We start from the raw sequence: 23,802 nt of genomic DNA, 5'->3' as shown, positions 1-23,802 counted from the left end.
AAAAAGTGTAATAGTGAAAGAAAATAAGAAAAGGAAATGTTGTACTATAGTACATTTCAGAAAAATGAATACAGTATAAATATTATGAGAATGTAGAATGTAGTACTCCATAGAATAATTTTAAATGTTTTGTCCCCTAAAGGCAACATGACAATTTCATACAAAACACAACAGACACATGAATTGCAATGTAAAAAGAAAATAAGTATAATTTTTTTTCTGAGCCATAATGCATCTATTTTCTGTCATGTAAAAATATTACATAAAACCTTATTATATACATACTCAGTAAATGTAATAGAATGTGAGATTGCTTTTTCATAATCAGTTTTCATAGTAATATTAAATGAAATTCTACATCTCCAGCTGCTCACACTGAGCGAGACTAAACTGATCTTGTGGATACAGGTCCCTAAGCTTGTCAAATTTGACACCGCATTCATTTATATAGATGTAGCTGAAGCAGTTTTCTCCTAATTCTGATCCTAGGGAGCTCAGACTTCCAACAGAGGATGCCAGGCCCTCCAAACAAAATATGTGCAGGGTGTCCATTGGGTAAGTTACAGTGTCATTGTCTGCTTCCCATATAACTCTGGAAACATGACTTTTGAATTCAGAAGAAGAAGCTGAAGTGGTGCCAACATTCTTGTTATAACCTTCTATTGTTTTAAGGTGCACTTTTCCCTGAGAGGCTTGCTTGGACTTTAGCAGGGGTACTGTTGTTCCATGTGAAGACTGGGACCAATATGTACATCGGGGCCTTTTCAGTTCTTCCATGTCATATGCAGTCTAAAAATAAAAATAAGGATACATAAGTAAATCTTAAGCACTGTAAAAGCTATATGGATATTGTACTATATACAGTATACAACAACTCTTCTCTTTGGGAGCTACTGCCAAAACTGCAATAAAAACAATTTGCAGTTTGTGTAAGTTAAGTCTTCTGGAACAAGAGCTCAGAGAGGACAGTTGGCAATGGTTTCACTAGTGACAGACCCAGCTTTAGACTCCTGTATGATTTTACTCAAAACCATGAGCACTTGGCTAAACTGCAGCACACGACAGAACGCTCAGATGGCCAAGATTCCATAGATTTGTATAAATTAAAGGTTTGCCTTCATGCACTGCTGCCAACTAGCTTTGTTTACTTCACTATGATGCTATATTAACATATTTGTTCTACTTTGTGTACATTAGGGGTCTAAATTTGGCTAAAAGATCAAAAACTTTTAAAAATCTATTCATACTTGAACCAAGGTTTCCCTAGTAATATTAGAAGGCTGAAAGCAAAATTGCCATTTTTGTTGCAAATAAAAGCAATTCAAGTTTGTGAAACAAGAATGATACAAAAATAGAAAATAGGTAGAATAGTACAGAATGTATATGTTGTTAAAGTCATAACTTTAATATCTAAAATAAAACTTACTACTTGGTCCTAAGACCCAGTGCCAACAAAACTAGTAAAAAGCTCAACAAATGTACTGACAAAGCATATTTTTAGCATTATCAATAGTTCTTTACTGAATGGCACAAATCCTGATGCATTAAGTTGTCAATTATCAGACCATTACTTAAAAATCCAGAGATAAACACACATACACTTGATATTTATAGACTCATTTCAAATTTACCCTTTCTTTCTAAAATGCTTGAAAAACCACTTTTTTGCACAGGGGTGATTTCAAAATCCTCCTTTTAACAAATAAAGCCTTAAATGGCCAAGGCCCTGATTACTTATCAATACTTATAAACCAGAGCACACATGACAACCTCAATATGCTTCCCTAATTATGATTCCAAGGATTAATAAAATAACAGTGGGAGGCTGTGGAATGATCTACCTGCTAATGTAAGAGATTCCCTCTCCATCTCAGCTTTTAAATTCTGGCTAAAGATTCACTGCTTTAGTCTAACATACCCTGACTAGAGCTGCTGATTAGCCATTCATACTGCATCTGTTTGATAGTCATTTGTAAAATAATATAACTAATGTGATATATATAAATCATTATTAGCCCTTCTCTATTCTATTTTGCTTCCTGATGTCTTGGTGTGGCACGTATTACCTCTGCTTTACTGCCAAGATGCTTTCCTCCCCATGGAAAAGATATCCCAGATAAAAGAACACTGGAATCATTAGATGTAAAAGAGTCTCTCATCAGACTCGCCGACCCACCACAGACTCTGCCATAGAATGCCCAGAAGAGGATAATCAGAGAATGTCAGAGATGACTAAACACATACATTTCAAAATCAACCAATCAGACAAAACAAAAAATAAATAAAGCAGAACACAATGTCATGTGAATATCAGCACTAAGTGCTAATGTCTGGAGAGAATACTGGAGAGAACTACCAGAAACTAAATGGAATATATCTTGATCATTACATCCAGTAAGAGACAATATGACTTTTCTCCTTAGGTACAGAGTGTACCTCTATTTGAAAGCTCAGCTCTTACTGTTTTCCAATTAAAAATCCAACTGCTTTTTTTATTCCTTACGTGTTTCAGAACCATTCCAGTTCCTTTATCAAGGAAATAATTTCACCTGTTCAGTGGCTTAGGAAAATATATCAAATTAGGAATCATTACCAAAGTGCATTGAACTATTCAATTTACAATTGGTTTTCTGTCACACTAACATACACAGAAAAACAGTACAAACAAAAAGAAATGTACTAGAAATCATGCTTAAAAAAATAAACAATATTGCATACTTCAGAAGGTATTAATAATATGCAGACATACATTAAACAGTCAATCATTATCCAACCCGCTATATCCTAACACAGAGTCATGGGGGTCTGCTGGAGCCAATCCAAGCCAGCACAGGGCACAAGGTAGGAACAAATCCCCAGGCCGGTCACCAGCCCACTGCAGGGCACACACAGACACACCCACCCACCCAGCATGATCACCAATGCATCTAACCTTCAAGTCTTTGGACTGTGGGAGGAAACCGATGACCCAGAGGAAACCTACGCAGCAACAGGGAGAACATGCAAACTCTGCGCAGGGAGGACCCGGGTAGCGAGCCCAGGTCTCCTTACTGCAAGGCAGCAGAGCTACCACAGCGCTTCCATGCCACTCACACATTAAACACTAATTGCTAAATGAAATTGAGATTCATACATTGTTATACAAAAGGAGTTGCATCTAAAGGAACTGTTGTTTTTTAGTTATTTCTGTATTTAATACAGTAATTAATGACTGAGCCCACTAACATGTGTCTTGCGTTAAGGCAAAGGAAAAATCTGAAGGTGCACAGAAATGTGTAAATTTTAAAGGTAGCATCCTCAGTGAAATTTAATCTATTCGGGTTTTTAAATTAAAGTTCCAGAAAGCTTCCTAAAGTAATTGAGCTTTCTCATGGTCACCACCCCTCTGATGTGGCCTGACTATCTCCAGGAAGGCATATTTCAAGTCCATGACCAAGTGCTTGTATTCCTAGAAATGTTTTGAAACTGATTACCTTTCTAACAATCTTCTAAAATTACTTGTGCCCCAATATGTGTGTTTAGACCAGTCGTTCTGTTTAGCCTACATACAACAATATACAGGGATAAAATAGTAAATGTACACCCCCTTTGGTCTCATAGTCATGTCGATGTTTTAATAAATGTTTGTTTTCAGCAAGAAACTGATCAATTTGTGTCCTATTCATTTTTTTTCTAATATCTATCTTGATATTTTGAATCTGTATTTCCAAATCTTATATTTCAGACCTACCCATTTCAAGAATAAGTAACAATAAATCCTGTTAGCATTTGTTTAAAATGGAGACTATTTAGACATAAAAGTAAAAATATCTTTAAACAACTATGACCCTTTCTATATCCTAAGACTCCTAATAGTTTACAATAATTGACTAGAAATTATGTATGTATCTCTTATCAGAGTTTTGTGTTTTGTATGATCCATTATAGTATTAGCAAAATCTTTCACTTCAGGGGAATATTCTTTACTAGTTGTAGGGCTAGTGCCTAAAAGGACTTTGATCTGTTCATTATTATAACTAAAAGTATCTTTCACTTAAATGCCATAATCAAAAAGTGACTGACAATTGTGATAACACTGAGAAACCAACTTAAACTTAACTGTCAAGAATATTAAAATGCACACTTGCTCAGAAAAAACACATAATCGTAGCAGAGAAGTGTAACACTACAGTATATTCAAACACTATATATCTCAAACTCTACTCCGCGTACATCCAATATGGCTAGAGAAGAGTCATCACACTTCAAAAAAGAGAAGGAAATGCCAATACACAGTCAATATCACTATCATTAATACATAAAACTATATACTAACTATGGGGTTACCTCCTGCTCGCTTCGCTTGCCAACCCCCCTGGCTTGTGCTACGTGTCAGCCACTTCACATCTCTGTTGTTCGTGTTATGAAGAGGGGGACTGAATGCACCCCAAGGAGATGCGGTCGCTCCTCCAAAACCTCCTCTTAAATGGTGATACAATGAGAAACAAATACAGTTTTTTTACATCTTCTTTGCTTGATCTGCTTTCTTGCTGCTGCTGGATTGCTGCGTGATCTGCTTCTCACACGGCGCTTTGAACATTTAACACTAGAATTACCAGAGCCTACGAAAAAACTCGTAATTCCGTCCTACCTTAAACTGCTTCTTAAATCCCTTCACACCTCTCCGCCAGCGCCCTTTGTCTTCTAAATGTGCTGATAAAGAGAAGCCGGCTATTCCATCCCCCCACCAATTTAGAACGTGTACGAACTTCTCTCAGCTCATGCCTTGATTGAGTATCTGGGAGTGAAGTGGAGTTTTAGAGTGAAATAATAGATCGTTGTTTGGAACACACGCATTTCATGTCTGTTCCGTTTCTACAGTAATCTGTGTCAACACATTGTTAAAACAGAAACTTTTTTTATATTCTAGTAGTAGATGACAAAATGTAGGCATAAACTATATAATGTATGAAGCCTGAAGTCCAAATAGCAAAGAAACATTTTCACAAGAATAACACAATTGCACTTTTATTCAAACATATAACTGCAGAAAGAAAACGCCGCCTTAACATGCGACATTGACACCAGTTTACTATAACTGACTCTGTGGTTCAATAGATACAGCCCCGCTTGGAATCAAGGGTCACGGGTTCGATCCTGCCCCTCCTTTTGAGAAGTAAACTGTTCTTAGTCTTACTGTTTTAGAATAAAAACATACTTTTGATTTCAGTCTGTAACAGCCGGTGCAATTTATGATCTTTGTAAAGGTTAGCTTTTTTTTTATTCACTTTTCACTCTCTCAGTCGCGTTCAGAATCAATCCATACAACCCCATCTGACACGGCTGTTTTCACTAAAGACGCTATAGCTCTGCAGTGTACCACGATGCATACTAACGCACACCCACCGCCCCGGTTCTGACACACAAGCGCTGGCGAAGCTGCCTTCTTATATCTCACCGTCACTTGCTTTTCTTTTTATTCAGTTTTATTGAGTGTTCCTGCCAGTCCCGCATGTTGCTGTATGCTTTTTCTTTTGCACCCAGGACATGCAGAAGAAAGAATGGTAAAGACCAACTTCGGCGCTATATGCAATCATCAGACACTCCCCATCTGCCCGTGTCGTTCAAACACAGGAACATATATTGGTGTAAAAGTATAACAAAAGTGCACTTTTATTCAAGTGCACTTTTTCCATCGCTTTTCCTGTAAGAAGCAGTGTACACACTTCTCTCTATGCTGTGGTTTCTATTACACACCTGAAAGAAAGAGACAATATATGTGAAATATCCAGCATACAGCAACAGCGGGGACTGGCAGGAACACTCAATAAAACTGAATAAAAAGAAAATCAAGTGACGGTGAGATACGAAGAAGACAGCTTCGCCAGCGCCTGTGTGTCAGAACCGGTGGGGGCGTTAGTATGCATCGTGGTACAGCACAGAGCTATAGCGCGTCTGTATTCTGTTTCTTTTGTACTCCAGGGCACGCAGAGGAGAGAATAGTAAAGAGCAGTAAGTTCGGCGCTATATGCAATCATCAGACACTCTCCATCTGCCCGTTGTTTTGTTATACTTTTCAATACTTTTATACTGCTCAAACGGGCATGCTCAAAAATACACGTGTAATGCCACGAAAAGTGCGCAGACACTTCATTTCGCAAACAAAACAAGTGCACTTTTATTCAAAACTACCTGTATAACCGAAGAAAAAAGAAAGCAAGTTACAGTAGGCGATTGATACGACATCTTGCATGGTGCAATGCTAAGAAGTGAAGATTTTCATTCCGTGCTATATAAAATCATCACATTCAAATATTAACAGTTCCCACACACCCAAGGACCGTCCTTCCTACATTTACGACACGTGTACTTGTTGCCGTGTACACACCTCTCTGTGCTATGGTTTCTATTACACTGAATGAGCACCTGACACTGTACTTTCTTCCCTGGGGAAGGTCCGCATCAGAGAATTTCCAGTTCCTGCATAAATTCACACCCGATCTGGCGCTGTTCGTTTTCAAATAATATTGCATTAGTGCGATTATATTTTCACATATATTGTCTTTCTTTCAGGTGTGTAATAGAAACCACAGCATAGAGAGAAGTGTGTACACTGCTTCTTACAGGAAAAGGCGATGGAAAAAGTGCACTTGAATAAAAGTGCACTTTTGTTATACTTTTACACCAATATATGTTCCTGTGTTTGAGCGACACGGGCAGATGGGGAGTGTCTGATGATTGCATATAGCGCCGAAGTTACTGGTCTTTACCATTCTTTCTTCTGCATGTCCTGGGTGCAAAAGAAAAGCATACAGCAACATGCGGGACTGGCAGGAACACTCAATAAAACTGAATAAAAAGAAAAGCAAGTGACGGTGAGATACGAAGAAGGCAGCTTCGCCAGCGTTTGTGTGTCAGAATCGGGGTGCGTTAGTATGCATCGTGGTACACTGCAGAGCTATAGCGCGTCTTTAGTGAAAACAGCCGTGTCAGATGGGGTTGTATGGATTGATTCTGAACGCGACTGAGAGAGTGAAAAGTGAATAAAAAAAAAGCTAACCTTTACAAAGATCATAAATTGCACCGGCTGTTACAGACTGAAATCAAAAGTATGTTTTTATTCTAAAACAGTAAGACTAAGAACAGTTTACTTCTCAAAAGGGAGGGGCAGGATCGAACCCGTGACCCTTGATTCAAGCGGGGCTGTATCTATTGAACCACAGAGTCAGTTATAGTAAACTGGTGTCAATGTCGCATGTTAAGGCGGCGTTTTCTTTCTGCAGTTATATGTTTGAATAAAAGTGCAATTGTGTTATTCTTGTGAAAATGTTTCTTTGCTATTTGGACTTCAGGCTTCATACATTATATAGTTTATGCCTACATTTTGTCATCTACTACTAGAATATAAAAAAGTTTCTGTTTTAACAATGTGTTGACACAGATTACTGTAGAAACGGAACAGACATGAAATGCGTGTGTTCCAAACAACGATCTATTATTTCACTCTAAAACTCCACTTCACTCCCAGATACTCAATCAAGGCATGAGCTGAGAGAAGTTCGTGCACGTTCTAAATTGGTGGGGATGGAATAGCCGGCTTCTCTTTATCAGCACATTTAGAGAACAAAGGACGCTGGCGGAGAGGTGTGAAGGGATTTAAGAAGCAGTTTAAGGTGGGACGGAATTACGAGTTTTTTCGTAGGCTCTGGTAATTCTAGTGTTAAAAGCCTGTACAGTAGCAATCCTACTCTTTGTCTTTTATTTCTGGCCCCGGACGTGGTTAAATTTCTTGGCACAAACTCACATAAAACATCACATAAAATCGTTGCACAAAATCGTTGCACTTTTAGGCTTAGGATTTTATATACATGTATATAGAGTAGATATCAAAACCAAACTTCAGCAGTATAGGAATCTGGGTGCTAGATACATCATGTATCTTTAGAAATAAAGCACACTTTTATAGCTATCATACCCCCACAGACAAACTGAATACCCACATTCTGCAGAATAACAGAGATGAAATAACAAACACATATCAAAATTAACCAGGTAAACAAAGTTAAAAAATATAAAGTAAAACAAAATGTGAATATCAGTATCAGGTGCTAATGTCTACAGATAGAAAACTACCAGACACTAAATGGAATATACATTCATGATTATATCATTAGTTATATCTGTGCCTTTTTTGTCTTCTGCTATAACCCTACAATTTCCTTTTGGATTAATAAAGTTTCTATCTATCTATCTATCTATCTATCTATCTATCTATCTATCTATCTATCATCTCTGCAGTTCTAAAACATGATTGCTTAGCAAATGTAAGTTAGCTAGCAGTAAATACATTGTAAATCATGTTTTTTCCCCAAAAGGTATTATATTGTTTCTAAAGTTGTAAACTGTGCGGCTGCCAATTAACAATGAACGAAGCAGGCACCAGGGCCAACAGGATGATGAATGGCTTTACGCCAGAAATTTCAAACCTGGGTTGTCTTAATTTAATTTAAACGTTGTCAAGGATGCCAGGGGCGATGACCCGGCCGGGACGCCTTGAGGGACCGGAAGTGGGTGTGCGACCATCTGGGATCACGTGGGGGCTGCCACCCTGGTTGCTTTGGGGGCCACGGGTTGGGGGCTTGGAAGCCCAACCCTGTAGGGGCCTGTGGTCACCGTCAGGGGGCGCCCTGGTGCCTTGGGAGCCCTGGACCTCAGCACTTCCAACACACCATTAAGTGCTGGGGGGAAGAGGAGCAAGAAAACCCGGAGGATTTCCGGCTACACAGTTGGTGCTTCGGAAGCTCCTCAGGAAGCACCTGGAGCCAATCCGGGCGTGCATAAAAGGGGCCGCCTCCCTCCAGTTGATAGCAAGAGTCGGGTGGAAGTGGACGGAGATCGGAAGAAAGGAGTGGAGGCGGTCAGAAGGACTGAGCAAGGCATTGTTGTGCGGCCAGGACTTTAAGGGGTGATTGGTGCTGCGGCACTGGGTTTGTGCACTTTACCACTTGTAAATAAACACGTGTGTGGAGAAAGAACATGTCTACCTGTCTGTGTCCAGGCTGTACCCCACAACGTATTAAACACGTATGTGTTACGCAGCAATAATTTAGTCTTATTTTTAATATTTGCTATTAAAGCGTTAATCATTATCATTATGATTTTCATTCTGCTGTCTTCCGGCTATTTAAACATCGTTTCCTGATGATCAAGCTTGTTGGTCTGTAACTGAAGCAGTTGTTGCCTTAATATTTGTATGAAAATGTGTAATATAAATAAATGTTGTTGTTGGATTCAGAGTAATTTGCCTAGGTATTTACTTTACTTGTCATTAATTGTCAATATTAAGTTATATTTAAGGGTGAAAACTCCACAGAAAATGTGAATTAATAGGAAAATGGCCAAAGAGAAATAAGAGGTTAAAACTGTGCAGAAATATGAATATTTCTAAATACCTTATGAAAGTAACTCCCATACTACTACTCTTTTCTAAATGAAGAATGATAGGAGAAAAAAGTCATCTAATTAATGAGATCATCTAATCAATGAAATCAGAAATAAAACAACTCATGAATTTGGAAGCTAGTTGGACTAAAAAGCCTGTAGCCTCAGGACTCCCCTGGGACTGGGATTGAAAACCACTGGTGTAATTAAATCAACACAAATATAGTGACAGATACACTGCCATCCTCACTTCTACACTGCACACCATATTTGTTCCCAGTGTACAAGTACAGTATACTACAGTATGAATACAACCATATATAAAAGTTTTTAAGGTGGAAAATGTCTGTCACACTTCAATACTAAAGTTATCAGTTTTCTTTTAGGTAATGTCATAAAAATGCCAAGAACACGACACAGTTACTTAGTTCCATTAAAGATACAACAGACAAGTGAAAACAACATGATAAAGACCTGGCTCAGTAAATTAGAGTATAAGAAGGAGAAATGGTCAAAATGAGCTTGAGAATTCTCACACATAACTAGAGTGTGTGATGGCAAAGTGAATAATGCATAGGGACTTTTGGTGACAACACATAATAAGTTCAATAAATAAAAAAAGAGCATTATGGTCAATTAAAAATACACTTGTCCATTTCTAAGGCTAAGATAAAACTGCAAAGAAAGGAACAAAGCACAGGTAACCCAAAGCCTACCACTTTATATGTAAAATACGAAATAACCTGATTAGTAACCTGATGAGATTACTAATAAATGGAGGAGAAGAACAACTTCAAAGTGTGCAGAAAAAACCTCATAGGCCTATATAGTAATGATTAATGTACTGCACAGGCACATTGCATACAACTGGATCAGCAAGACATTAACCTAAAACACATTACCAATGTAACTAAGGAAGTCATTTGAGGGAAAGAAAGTGTCAGGGCCAGAATCGGTATCCTGGTTTTAATTCAAAAGAGAGTGCACATCACTGGCTAAAAAACGAGGCTGACATCAGAAAACCTACTCTCCCCCAACCCTAAAATACACAAAAATGACATTTTTAATACAAAAGAACAAAGAGTGAGTTTAGTGATGTCAGTTTGAGAGCCTTGATTCTTTTAAGTGGCTTCAGATCCTGACACCTTTCAAAAAATGACGCTTTGCAATTAATCACTCAATGAAAAAAAATCTACAAAAATGCACTTTCCTGGTGTGAAAAATTGTACCCCTACCAAGTTTCTTCATGTAGATATTCCTGTAACTGTCTCACTGAGTTGCTCACTTCTGCCTAAGGCAAACTTTGCTCCCTTTATGATTTATGATATTTGCTGGCTGCTTCACATGTACTGTTTGCTTCAGGATCTCCCCACAGCATCTCAATAGGATTTAGATCAAGTGCTTGACCTCTACTGCTTTTTGAGGTATTCTGTCAGATTTTGTTCAGAATCACTGTTTGTTTTTTTTTTTCCTTTTTGTGAGTTTCTTCAAGTTTTTTTTCAGTGTCAACTTTTTGACAGATGGTCTCTTATTCTGGTCAAGTGTTCTGAAGTACATAGAAATAAATATAGCAAGCCCCTGACTCTCAAACAACAAAACACCTCTGCACTCAATGCTTCATACACCACACATTAAAGTAAAATAAATTAAGTAAATTATTTATTGTCACAGTAACATCAGGTGAATGGAATGTGATTTGGTGAAGCTTATTCAAATAAATATCAATACTAGAACACAACATAAGGACAACGTAATTATTACCTTCTAAATTCTAACCACTATGCAGTTTTGATTTACTGCCAGACATGATGTCTAGTATTGAAGCAATGCAACTCCCAATTAGACTAGTCAGTTTAGTGCATATTGATCTTTATGAAGGTTCAATTTTACGTTTATGTTGATTTATGAACAGATGCGTCTTGCTTCTTGACATTCCTTGTAAAACAAATTTGTGTAATCTCTTTCTGCTTGTTGACTCAGTTTGACACTAATTATGGCAAAACATACATTTGATGTTGCACATCTTTTTCAGTCTTGCTTATCTGGCTTGTCCTTTACAGATTTGCCGATAATCATAAATTTGTCATCTGCAGAGAGACTAGTTGCTCAAACCATATGTTAAGCTAGGCATTTGCATATCTGCGGCTGGTTGCTAGTCCATATAAATTTTCAATATGAAGTCTAGTTAATCTCATTGTTGGCTCTGAGAACTATTTTAACAGATCATCAATGTCAATATAATATAAATGAAGGAAATGGTAGCAATTCTGATACACTAATCAAACAAGCACTAGCTCTGTTACAAGAAGTTAATATCATTATGTGTATTTCCTACACCCAGCAGACACGGTTGCATCAACAGAATAGATCTTTCGTTCAGACACCAAGCTAGAATTAGCTAAAAAACAGTAATAGATTGATGGAGTAATTAGCAAGTGGTGAACTGCTTCTATTTCCAGGAAATTGCATTTTATTTAAGATTTGTTGACAAATCAATAACAAAGTTTATTTTTTATTGTTACTTGCTAGATTAGGCAACCTTAATTGCACATAAGACATGAAGACCAGAATTCCATATCTCATCTTTTGAAACGCTTTGCCTGCTGAGGTCAAGTAGGTCAGCCCAGACTTCCCGGTCCCCAACTACAGTTTCCAGCTTTTTCTGGGAAAACGTAAGGAGCACCTAAGCTAGCCAAGAGATATAATCCCTTCAGCATGTCCTGGAGGCATCCTTAGGACATTCCTAACATCCACAACTGGCTCCTCTCAATCCAGAGGAGCAGTGACTCTATTCTGAGACTCTACCAGTTGCTTCTCACACTGTCACAAAGTATCAGCCCACCTACCCTGTGAAAAAACCTCACTTCTGCTGCTTGTAGTCATGATCTCTTTCTTTCGATCATTACCCATCACATGACTACAGATAAGGACAAAGATGTAGATTGACCAGCAAACTGCGAGTTTTGTCTTTAGACTCAACTCTCGCCTCACCAAAACAGAATGGTACAGCACCCACAGAAATGCTGCTGTCATTCCAATCCGCTTGTTCATCTCACTCTCCCTTTTACCATCACCCATGAACAAGATCCCAAGATACCTGAACTCCTCCATGAAGGGCAATATTATTGTTCCCTTCCCACTTGAAGGGTGTGAGAGAATCACATATCAACAGTGACTTTTTAAGTGTAGTTTTAATTACATATGCAGACAATATGAATACTGTAAGCTTATAAAGAAAATGTTTAATAAAAAAATAAAAGAAGGAAGAAACACTTTTTGAAATGTGTTTATTAACCTTTTTTTGGGAATATGAATAATCGAAAAAATCCCCTAAAATTGCTTCGTTTCTTATACATACATTTTCTTTCGCAAGTTTAATCAAACTACCCCAAAGGAATAAACAGTGTGAGGTTCAAAATTCTATTCCATATGTTTCTGTTTGTTAACCTGGCAATTTCAGTCCACTTTCAATCCTCTCTGGCTCTCTTCTTCCCTTTCTTCAGTAAAGGGTGACCTCTAGTGTAAGAATGGAAAACATTGACCTACTCATATTTATTTCCCAATCTTGAACAAAGCGTGGCTACAATGATTTACAACCAAATATTACATCTGATATGACTTATATGTACTGCATAAAGTTACTTTAAATTAATTAGTTAGTTCAACTAACTAGTTAGGTAAATGAAATACCAAATATAATATTCTGTACTTTCACCTCATATTCATCATTTATTCTTCAGTCTGAAATTCTTCTATAAACATTAGAAATAGTAATTTTGAATTCACTGTCTGTACATGTAATAAAGTAAAAATAATAAAATAAAGCCAAAAATTTTTTTGTAATATTACCATTTCTACATAAATATGAATATGCCATAAAAACAAGCATATAGACATTTCTATACACATGCCCTTAAATAATTAAGGTTGTTATTAATTTATTTCACATATAAAATAGACTGAAAAAATATATAAATTAGTAAATTCAAGCAGCAAAGATAATGCAAAAACATCAGTTTTAATATAATGCAAACATTAACAAAGGAAACTGAGGTTTCTTCTGTTTTCTCAAGCATTTTTCAAAACAACATGCTTTATGTGCAAACTATATTATCAGTTTAAATTATACTACTTCTGAATGCCAATGTAAGAATTTAGATTTTTTTTTTTTTTTAATTTTTAACATTTTTATTTTATAATTTTAAATACATGCATGCCTATTACACTGGACAATTTTACTTTCTGAAAAATGTTTGATGATTATGATTGACATTTTCAAGATAAACACAATTACAATTTCATATTGAAGTTATCATATAGGATGGGATTCGTTTTATTGAATTTAATGTGTTTAATCACTTAATTATCCTCGTATTATTTCCCTTAAGATAAACATATTATGCTGATGATTTTCAGTTTTTTGTCTGCATCTGATGCTTCTGATGAAACCTTTTACTTCGTTCATCATTGACTGCACTAAGATTAGCAAAGAAGAAGTCCAAAAGTGAATGCAAAAATCAAATCTTTAGCAACTTGTTTGCACTTCAGTAGTTTTATATGCTTGAAGCATGTTGTCAACCGACTGCACATAGTTTGATGCTCTGTAATAGTTGCCAAACAAATTCACAACAACATCCTTGAATGCCTTCCAAAAGATTTCCTCCATCCCCACTAACAGATCATTTTACTGCTTGTCATTTATGACGTGTCTGATTTGTAGATGAACAAAAATGCCTTCCTTAATTCTGGCATCAGTTATTCGTGTAAATATCTTCCTCAAATATCAATATCCTTCACTTTTCTTGTTTATCGCTTGCATGAAATTCTTCATCAGTCCATGTTTTACATAAAGACCCACTTGTTGGATGGACAAGTTGTTTAAGTACCACAGTTTTCTGCTACGGAACCAAATGGCTATTGAGCAGCCCGTTCTTTTTAATGTAATGAGACTCTTTAGCACTTTGTCACATTTGCAAATCAAACAACAGCACCTGGTACAGTATATCAGAGCAGCATTCCTAGCAACAGTGCCACTCTTTTTAGATTACCACAGATATTCCAGCAGTAGCTGTTGTACTCCATATATTTCAGCAGCATCTCTACCCATTCGTACATTTCTTTCATGTGTACTGTATAACTAATGGTACTGAAGGGTGGGCATTGCCATTGTGTAACAAGACAGCTTTCAGGCTTAAAAGTTACAAATGAATAAAAGAAATGTAATTTTTGCACATCATATTCACAAACCAAAACCATAAACAGCTTATCAGTGTAGAAAGAGAGGTTGTCAAATTGTCCAAAGAAATTTGTCAAATCTCTTGGTGGCTTCAAAAAACAGACATTTTCATACCTGATGACAGCAAACTTCATCCTTGTAGTCTTGAACCAAGTAGTTCTTCTTTTGCTTTTAACAAACCTAAGTCTCTGAACAAGTGCTTTAATTCTGACTGTGCTAGATAAGGCTTACCAGACATAAATTGTTCAAAAGCTGAATCATTCTCATTTTCCACATGCACTGGGGCACACATTTGTGGTGGCTTTGGTACTGACAAACTGTCTTATTCTTATTTTAGTAGAGAAGCCAGAGACATTGATTAGACATTAGTAACAATTCTTCATGATCTTTCTGTTCTCCCCATAACATAAGGACTGCAAATGGCATTTACTTCTGATTACTTCTAAAGTAAGCTCTCAGATCGACAGCACATGTTGTACAACAAACGTAAGGAGCCCAGTTCTTTAGCCAAAGTAGAGCTCACATGCTTTCTTAACAAGTTCAGTCATACTGCATCTTTGATGCTTCAGCGTATACTCTCCACAAATGAAACCAAATGTACGGCGGCAGTTGTGAGACGTTTCTGCTGTAACGATTTGTACTCTAGACAATAAATGGTAAATGTGCATCTGCATATGTACAAACTGTGTATATCAGGTGCTTTAATATCCTTTGTTCACAACATCTATCCTGGTTAAGCACGCCCTGGTATACCTAAGCCTTAGTATACACATTTCATGTTGTGCAACCTGAGTGCAAGGCCAGGCATGCCTGGACTAAACAAAAGAACTTACTTACTTTATGGGCAACATATTAGTAGACTTCAAAATATGAGAGGAAATCACAAAAATAGGCAATTGCAATAAAATGCTACGTGATAGGAAAATTTAAAGGTGATTTTCGTGATCAGTAGGCCAAAATCCATAAGACGTACCGAAAAATATTCAGGAAGCAAAATCTTCATTGTCCAGTGATTATTAATCGATATATCCCAAACAATAAACCAAAATGAAAAAAAAAATACACAATCAGAAAATAATATTGTATTCTACTGGATAAAACAAATAATTTGTCTAAAAACTGGACAATGCAATTCATGGGGGACCAGCAGAAACTCTTTCAAGTACTTACCTGATCCTGTTCTCCTCCTCCCTCTTCATTGTAGTTAAGGACATTTTCCCGAATATCCTCCCAACTTTCATTTTCTGTAGGAATGTGATAAACCACACTCTTCCGAAATCTTCTAGTAGTTCCCTTTTGGCGCCATACTGTAACAGCAACTAATATAGCTATGCATACCAGAGATAAAAAAAGACTTTTAAGGAGTACATCAGTAAAGGTAATTAATGTGTTCAAACTTGTTAACCTTTTAAATAAATAAAACATGAGATGAACTTCCCAACATTGCATTTTCTATGTTATTTACACAAATGCTGCAAAATACTTTTCAAATAAAAAAAAAATGTTCTTTATTATCATCAAAGCAAATCACATTACTAAAGCATTAACAATGATTTGAAAAATAAATGACAAGTATATCTATCCTTGGTCACATGTTAGGCTGCCCTGGTTAAAGTTCTCTAATGCAATTTTTAATTTGCAAATATTATTTAGAGCCGATAATTTCTGAATAAAGTGTGCAACTGTGGCAAAAGCAGTTTCCTGTTTTTTTTTTTTTAATATATATATACTGTATCTCTGTTTTGTTGCAGTGACTAAATAAAAGAACTTTTGTGTCACCCATCCTGTGGAGACTGATAGTGTATTTGGTCAATAAATATATAAATTTATATAATATATAAATATTATGTCAATTAATTTTCTATTATCAGTGGTGTAAAATTAAATGATCTTCTTTCTAATTTTTCAATGTTTTTTTAACTTCTGTTTGTGATCCTGCTTAAAGGTAATGCTAAATTCTGTACCACATTGTAGGGCTTTATAATCATCTAACATTATATAATTATAAATTACAATAGAGTGCTATATTGTTATGAGATAATACATTAAAGTCATTTATACCATCTCAAGAAACTCGAAAATACCACTTAAATATTAATCTTGTCACCTCATCTAATCTCATCTAATCAAGTCCATTTGGCAGCAATTACATCTTTAAGTGTTTTTGTACAACTCTCTGCGATCTGCAGCTTTTGATGTTATTGATCATAGATATGATAATATTTTTGGTATTTGATTCATTACAGGGGTGGCACAGTGGCTCAGTGCTGCCTCGCAGTAAGGAGACCTGGGTTCTGCATGTTCTCCCTGTGTCTGCGTGGGTTTCCTCTGGGTGCTCCAGTTTTCTCCCACAGTCCAAAGACATGCAGGTTAGGTGCATTGACAATCCTAAATTGTCCCCAGTTTGTGCTTGGTGTGTGTGTGTGTGCCATGCGGTAGGCAGAGACCTTGCCCAAGGTTTGTTCCTGCCTTGTGCCCTGTGTTGGCTGGGATTAGCTCCAGCAGACCCCTGTGACCCTGTGTTAGGATATAGCGGGTTGGAGAATGACTGACTGACTGTACTGTTATGTGTGCAGAGTACAATGACATTCGTATTGTATGCTTGGGCAATAAGCAACATGCTCCACTCTCTGGCACCAGAAATCTATTTTTGGTAACTTACAGCTACTTTCATTAAAAGCTCTCTCAAACAAATCCTCATTGTATAGTTTATTTTCTACCTCTTTCCTTTATGAAATTAAAGTCAACAAAATGATGCTATAACTAATATATTTTATGTTAGTCATGTACAGTAGGAAAGTCAGTTGGATTAGAGACAATGATCTGATCTAGTCACAATTGAACTGTAAATCTGATTGTTATACGTACCAATGAAGATTAGAAGGCACATGCTGATGGCCAGGATAGAGCTGGGGCTAAGTGCTGCCATTTTGCTGGACTTTAGCAGGCTTATCTCACACCATTGTCCCTTAAAGCCATCCATGCAATGACAAACAAATGTCTCAGGAGAGCCGATAATGCAGATGCCTCCATTGTGGCAAGGTGACTTGCTACATAGTGAAGGGGCACAACGCTGCACACCAGAAACATTATCTGAAAGTGTTATTTCACCAGTTGGGCACCTGTAGACATAATAAGTAAACAATATATTAATTTCTTCTGTAGTTCACTATGTGTGTAATGTGATTCACATTAATTTTACAAATTACAGAATTCTTTTAAGATAAAATACAATAAGAATAGCCAGTAACTGATTAAACTCGGACATCTAAGGTAAGTCATATAAAACAAAGAACGCAGGCACCATCCCTAGACAGGACACAGGCCTATATTAAAGAATAAAAAATTATTTTAATATTGTGCTGTTTACATAAAGTGCTACATAGACATCTAGAATCTCAATTTAATTGATAAAGAAATTCAGGAAAACACAAGGGTTGACTAATAAGAAACATCATACACATGCCAAAGGCTGTGGTATCAGAAAAGACAGAACACCTGGCATGATACAAATTCTGAAAAAAACAAGGTTGCCAAGACTGGCAAGAAATCACAAGACCACTTAGCTAACAGGTAAAGGTTCCTAGCTAGAGAAACCTGGGACATTTTGTACATTTAAAAATGATGCCAAGCTGCTCATTCTTTGTATCCTTAGGCTAAAGCTGCTCATCGTTTGCTGTGCATTTCTAACTGCTAGAGGGCATACACAGTTGCCTTTAAGGGAATGGGTCACCGAAGAAACTAACGATAGAGACTGAGGTTTTTAGAAGTTATTGAGGAATCAAGGGTGGTGGGAAATCCTGGGCTACCGAAGTATATTTTAGTCTGGTTTCTAGGAGGTAAAGAAAATAAATCTTAGAAGTGGACCTGCACCTTGGCTTAAATCGACCATAGGAGGGAGATTAAAATTATTTTAAGGCAGAGCTCCACAATGTTTAGATAGAGGTTAAGGCAAAGAGTGACTGGCAGTCATATATATTGTAGATAAGTAATTGAATAAGCCATGCCACTAGAAAGACAGTTATTCATGTCTTCTGCTGTTATAAGGTATGTTTGTATAATTACTCTAGGTGCTAAATAGTATTTGAGTATTCAGAATGCATGGAGATTTGTTTTTAACATCATGCTCTGATACTTCATTTTTGTGCATCTTTTGTTAATTTTTCATTTATTTTCTTTATTTTATTATATACATATTTTTGCAAAATATATTTATCACATAGCACCCAGGTGCAAAAAAATCATACATGATCATTTTTAACATTAAATCTTCTGTGCTACTGCTGCTACATTATGTGAATAGCACATTTCAATTAACTAAGCATTTGACATAATGCCAAACCACAACCAAAACAAAGAACATAACCAAGCAAAATCACAAATTAAATAAACTGCATAAACTGGGGAAACATTATGACAACACCACCAGCACCCACTGAACCCCAACAGAAAAGCTGTCTGTTGGTTAAATCTGTTGCCTTGAATACCAGCCCAGTTAGACAGAACCTTTTTTGGCTTCTAATGGAAGATAGATAGATATCTACATGCAAATACTATAGTCTGAACACACCAGAGTGACTAAAAAGAAAGAAAACTAGTGACTTGACAGTCACAGTGAGGCATTATAAAGGCTTATTGCTGCTGGTATAAAGGAGCCACAGTAGCATTTCTTGACAATGAAATTACAGCACCTCACAGCATAGAAAAATCATACAGAGTTGTAGAAGATGTGAAGGATGTTATTACCCACATTAAAGGAACATGGTCTCCTAAGAGAAAGGGATCTGCCCTGCCCTCTGAGTTGTGAGAAGAGTCCAGCCTGTCATTAATGTGGACCACAAAATATTTGTAGCAATGTACCACCTCTACATCCACTCCCTGAATAGTGACCAGACACAGAGGCTTTTTGATGTGGCAAGTCAATAACCAATTTCTTGGTTTTGCTGATGATTAGTTACAGATCATTCTTTCTGTACCTAGAAAGTCTGTAGTACTAGGGTGTTGTACTGTGTTAACAATTATGAATTTAATAAGAATAATAAAAAAAAGACTTTTTATTGACTAACTAAAAAGATTACAATATGCAGTCTTTTGAGGCAACTCAGGCCTCTAGAAGTTTTTTTAGTTAGCCAATAAAAGGTCTCATTTTGCTTGACTTCTAATTGCACCTAAAAAAAATACTCTGTCCCAACCTCTTATCAATACACCCCATAAGTTCAAATTCATTTGAGATGACCTGGTGTTAGAGGTGTCTGAGATGTACAGAGTGTAGAGAAAAGGAGGCAGGACTGTTTCTTGTGATACTACAGTGTTGCTCACACCCATATCAAAGACACAGTCCTCGAGTCTCACAAACTGTAGTTTACCAGACAGATAGTTCATTATTCACGACATTATAGGCTCATCCACCTGGATATCCTTGAGCTTATTATGCCTTAACAGGGATGGCTGAATGGTATTGACAGTACTGGAGAAATCATGAAATGCAATCCTCACAATGCTGCCAGCTTTGTCCAGCTGAGAATAAGCCTTTTTTAGACTGCTAGTGTCTCACATGTGTGTCAAAGTGACACCCTCCCAGCTGGTCACAGGTATGCAATGCCCTGTTGGGGCGAGATGGGGTGCTGTCATACTTGTCTGACAACCTTGTCTATTTTCTCCTCCTGAACAGCAGGTAGAAGTCGCGTCTTGAGGGAAAACAATCCTGCCGCTTCCAGCAGCAGGGCTTTAAAGATCCAACACCTACTGTTGTTGGTGTCTCCTTTGGACACGGTCTTAACGGAAGGATGGAACTCCCAGTGACAGACCTGCTCTCTGGAGCCAAAGCCTTTTCTCCTATCCAGCATTTTCATGCTCTTGAGCACTGAATTTTGATTTATACTGTATATTAGAAAATTAAAAGGGGCAAGCCTGTTGGAAACCCAATATTTGCTTGGCCTCTATCTAAAATTATTCACCCATCCACAAAAAAAACATTCTATCCTCCACTCCAATTTTTGGCCAATAAGCAAACTGCAGGAGATCAAGGTGGTCTACCACAAAAAGACGCTTTATAGTCCAAGACCAGCCTCTCAAACGCTTTCTCGATGCGAGACATAAATGCCACTGATCCATAGTCATTAGGTGAAGAAGCACCTGCTTTCTTTTGAATAGGAATAATACAGGATATTTTCCACAGCAACAGCACTTTCTGGAGCCTTAGGGATAGACTGCTTACAGTATGTTGAGCTTACTCATTCTGTTTGCATTCCTGTGAGATTTTGTGGTGTATGCAGGTTTCCTCCCAGATCCAAAAGTCATAATTACTAGGAGGACAAGCAATTTTATATTGAAACTAGTTAAATGAGTGAAAGGGTATTGATGTGTACATTCACCAGTAAGCTCTGCAGTGGACTGGCATCCCATTTAGGTGGGCATTTGACTTACAATCAGAAGTTCTCATTTTGAACCTTAAAAGGGAAAACTGCTTTTAAAAAATAGATGGAATGGATATACTATTGTATTTGATACATTTTGATATGTGTACAGTACACTATCATATAAAATAAATCACATATACTGTATTTAAAATTCCTCAATTATGTGCAGTACCTCACAAATTGTAATACATTGAAGAGTTATTATGTGAATTTCCCCTTGGGAAAGTATCTATCTATCTATCTATCTATCTATCTATCTATCTATCTATCTATCTATCTATCTATCTATCTATCTATCTATCTATCTATCTATCTATCTATCTATGCTTTTGGAGTGGGAGAAGTTATCAGCACAGACCTCCTCTTTTGGCTGCATTTGGTGGTAATCACTTTTCAGTGATTTATAACATTAACAGTCAGACAACTGTCATTATTAATGTTTAAAAGTAATGTTTTTGTTTCATATAGTGAAAATATGCTACACTTTCATAAAACACTGTATTTAATCTTTGTTTCAGAAATAACAAAAAAATATAAACACCAGTACCTGCACTCGTGGCGCCTCCATATGTCCACACACTGTAAATGGCTATAACATGGCTTAGTGCTACATGCGTCAGAATGACAGCCACTGAAAACTGCCTTTCGGTCAGTAACTGTGATAAATTCAGTGTTTTGTTCATCAAGAAGAAGGGAGTGGCCATTTATTCTGATATCCCTTAAACAACCTAAAAGAAACAGAACATTGCACATGACTTTTGGAATATGTTCTGCTTTAAAAGATGTTACATAATGTATTGAGTAACACTGTGAACATGAGATATTCAGGCAGAAACACCTGGGTAATCACAGATAAGCAGGCACTACCAGATTAAATGCATATCATACTAAAAAAGCAGATAAAGACTGCTGTAAAAGAGCAGAGGGGCTATGTAAAGAAGAACTCAAAGCTGGGAGAGAAACAGTAATCTGAAGAGGGATTCACAGAGAGAGTAAAGGACCAGCTGGCTAATAGAAGGCTTGCAGCAAGAAGGCTACATTGGAGATCTCAGTCTTTGCAGGCCATGAAAGGTCGGGATGTAGGGAGATACTAGCCACTAGGCAAAGATTTAGCCTGGTGTCCCAATAGCAATTATAGGGCACTGATTGTGGAACTGATTCCAGGATGTGGCAGAAAGCAACTCTGGGTTCTGTTAAAAAGCCACCACTTAGCCAGGGTTAAAGGTGATGTGTTCTTTGTTGTTTATTTTGTTCATTTCTTGCTTTTGTTTGTCACTTTTGTTTATCCCCTCCATATGCTTTATTGGTTCCCTTGGCATTTACTTTGGGTATAGCAACAGTTTAAAAATTCTGTCTTCCATTATGTGCTTTAACATACTTTCAATTGTACCATTGTAGTTTTCACATTCATATTTATATTTTACAGCAAACTCTTATCACAAGCAGCCTAATTAATAAATGTAATCCATGACCAAATAAACAAGCTCTGCTATTCAGTGTCATCTACAGGACATCAGACATCAGTAACAACAGGTCATCACCTGATGTGTTTCACTTCTCTTCCTCTCCCTTAAAGTTATTTCTCATTTGACTTTAATATGAAAAGTCACTGAAACAGTTATGGAAAATGATCAATCATATATTTGATTATTTATTTAATCAGATCAGGAAGATGACATGTCGGGTTATCATTTTTTTAATTTACCATATTAAGATTTCTTATATATTTTCCTATTATTGCTCACCTTTAATGTAAGATTGGAATAAAATGGGAGAACACTGAATGAGAATATGCTAAAAACACTTTGTTTTTTGTTTAAAAAAAATAACTGTTCAGGTTTCAATTCAGTTCAATTTATTTTTATGAAACAAGATTTTCACTTACTTCAGCAAAGGTGTTAGGGTGATTGGCACCATATATGATTTTACATGTCAAAAGAATATAAAACAAACGGCTCCAAACAAGTGTTAGTCAGTGTAGTGATTTAGGAAAAGTGCTTAATGGTCATTTTACAGAAACACTTGGAACTTTGCTGAGGATAGGAGGGTAGTCTGATCTCTACAAGTCAGGAGTTTGCCACCATGACACTTGCTAGGAAAGCATGACACATGATAATGAAGACTTCCAGTTATGATTTTATCATCTTGTTTTGAATTAACTGTGAAACTGTAAAGCTGTGTCACAGATCCAGCTAAATCTTATAGCTGATGATACGGATTTTGCAAGTTACCCTTGTGTGTGTTGGTTTCCTTCTCATCAGACAGAGTAATGATTATGAAGCTAGAAATTGGAGGTGTAATGATGAATGTTATTAGTGCATATGCACTGCAAGTTGGGTGTGCAATGTGTGAGAAAGAAGATTTTTGGAGTGAGCTGGATGAAGTGATGATTGGATCGGATTTCAATGGGCATGTTGGTGAAGGGAACAGTGAAGATGAGGAGGTGATGGGTAGGTGTGGTTTCAAGGAGAGGAATGAAGAAGGTCAGAGGATAATGGATTTTGCCAAAAGGAAGGACATGGCTGTGGTGAATACGCACTTTAAGAAGAGAGAGGGACATAGGGTTATGTACAAGAGTGGAGGAATATGCACACAGGTAGATTACATCCTATGCAGAAGCGTTGATCTGAAGGAGATTGAAGACTGCAAAGTGGTGGCTGGGGAAAGTGTAGTTAAGCAGCATATGATGGTGGTCTGTAGGATGACGTTAGAGATCAATAGGAGGAA

General features: G+C 37.0%; 1 protein-coding gene across 1 annotated transcript in view; it reads right to left on the bottom strand.

The window, feature by feature from the left end:
* Window positions 1–354: 354 nt before the first annotated feature.
* Window positions 355–23,802, bottom strand: part of si:dkey-22o22.2 (neural-cadherin) — a 155,784-nt gene continuing 132,336 nt past the window's right edge. The window contains exons 30-33 of the mRNA XM_039736564.1: window positions 21,623–21,803; window positions 17,525–17,778; window positions 15,827–15,984; window positions 355–789 (exon numbers count right to left, since the gene is read on the bottom strand). Coding sequence (XP_039592498.1) covers window positions 355–789; window positions 15,827–15,984; window positions 17,525–17,778; window positions 21,623–21,803 — 1,028 coding nt within the window. The remainder of the gene's footprint in view (window positions 790–15,826; window positions 15,985–17,524; window positions 17,779–21,622; window positions 21,804–23,802) is intronic.

Source organism: Polypterus senegalus, chromosome 15, assembly GCF_016835505.1.
Source record: "Polypterus senegalus isolate Bchr_013 chromosome 15, ASM1683550v1, whole genome shotgun sequence".
Lineage (NCBI taxonomy): Eukaryota > Metazoa > Chordata > Cladistia > Polypteriformes > Polypteridae > Polypterus > Polypterus senegalus.
The sequence above is the reverse complement of the archived record's forward strand: the minus strand, read 5'-3'. Positions and strand labels throughout refer to the sequence as shown.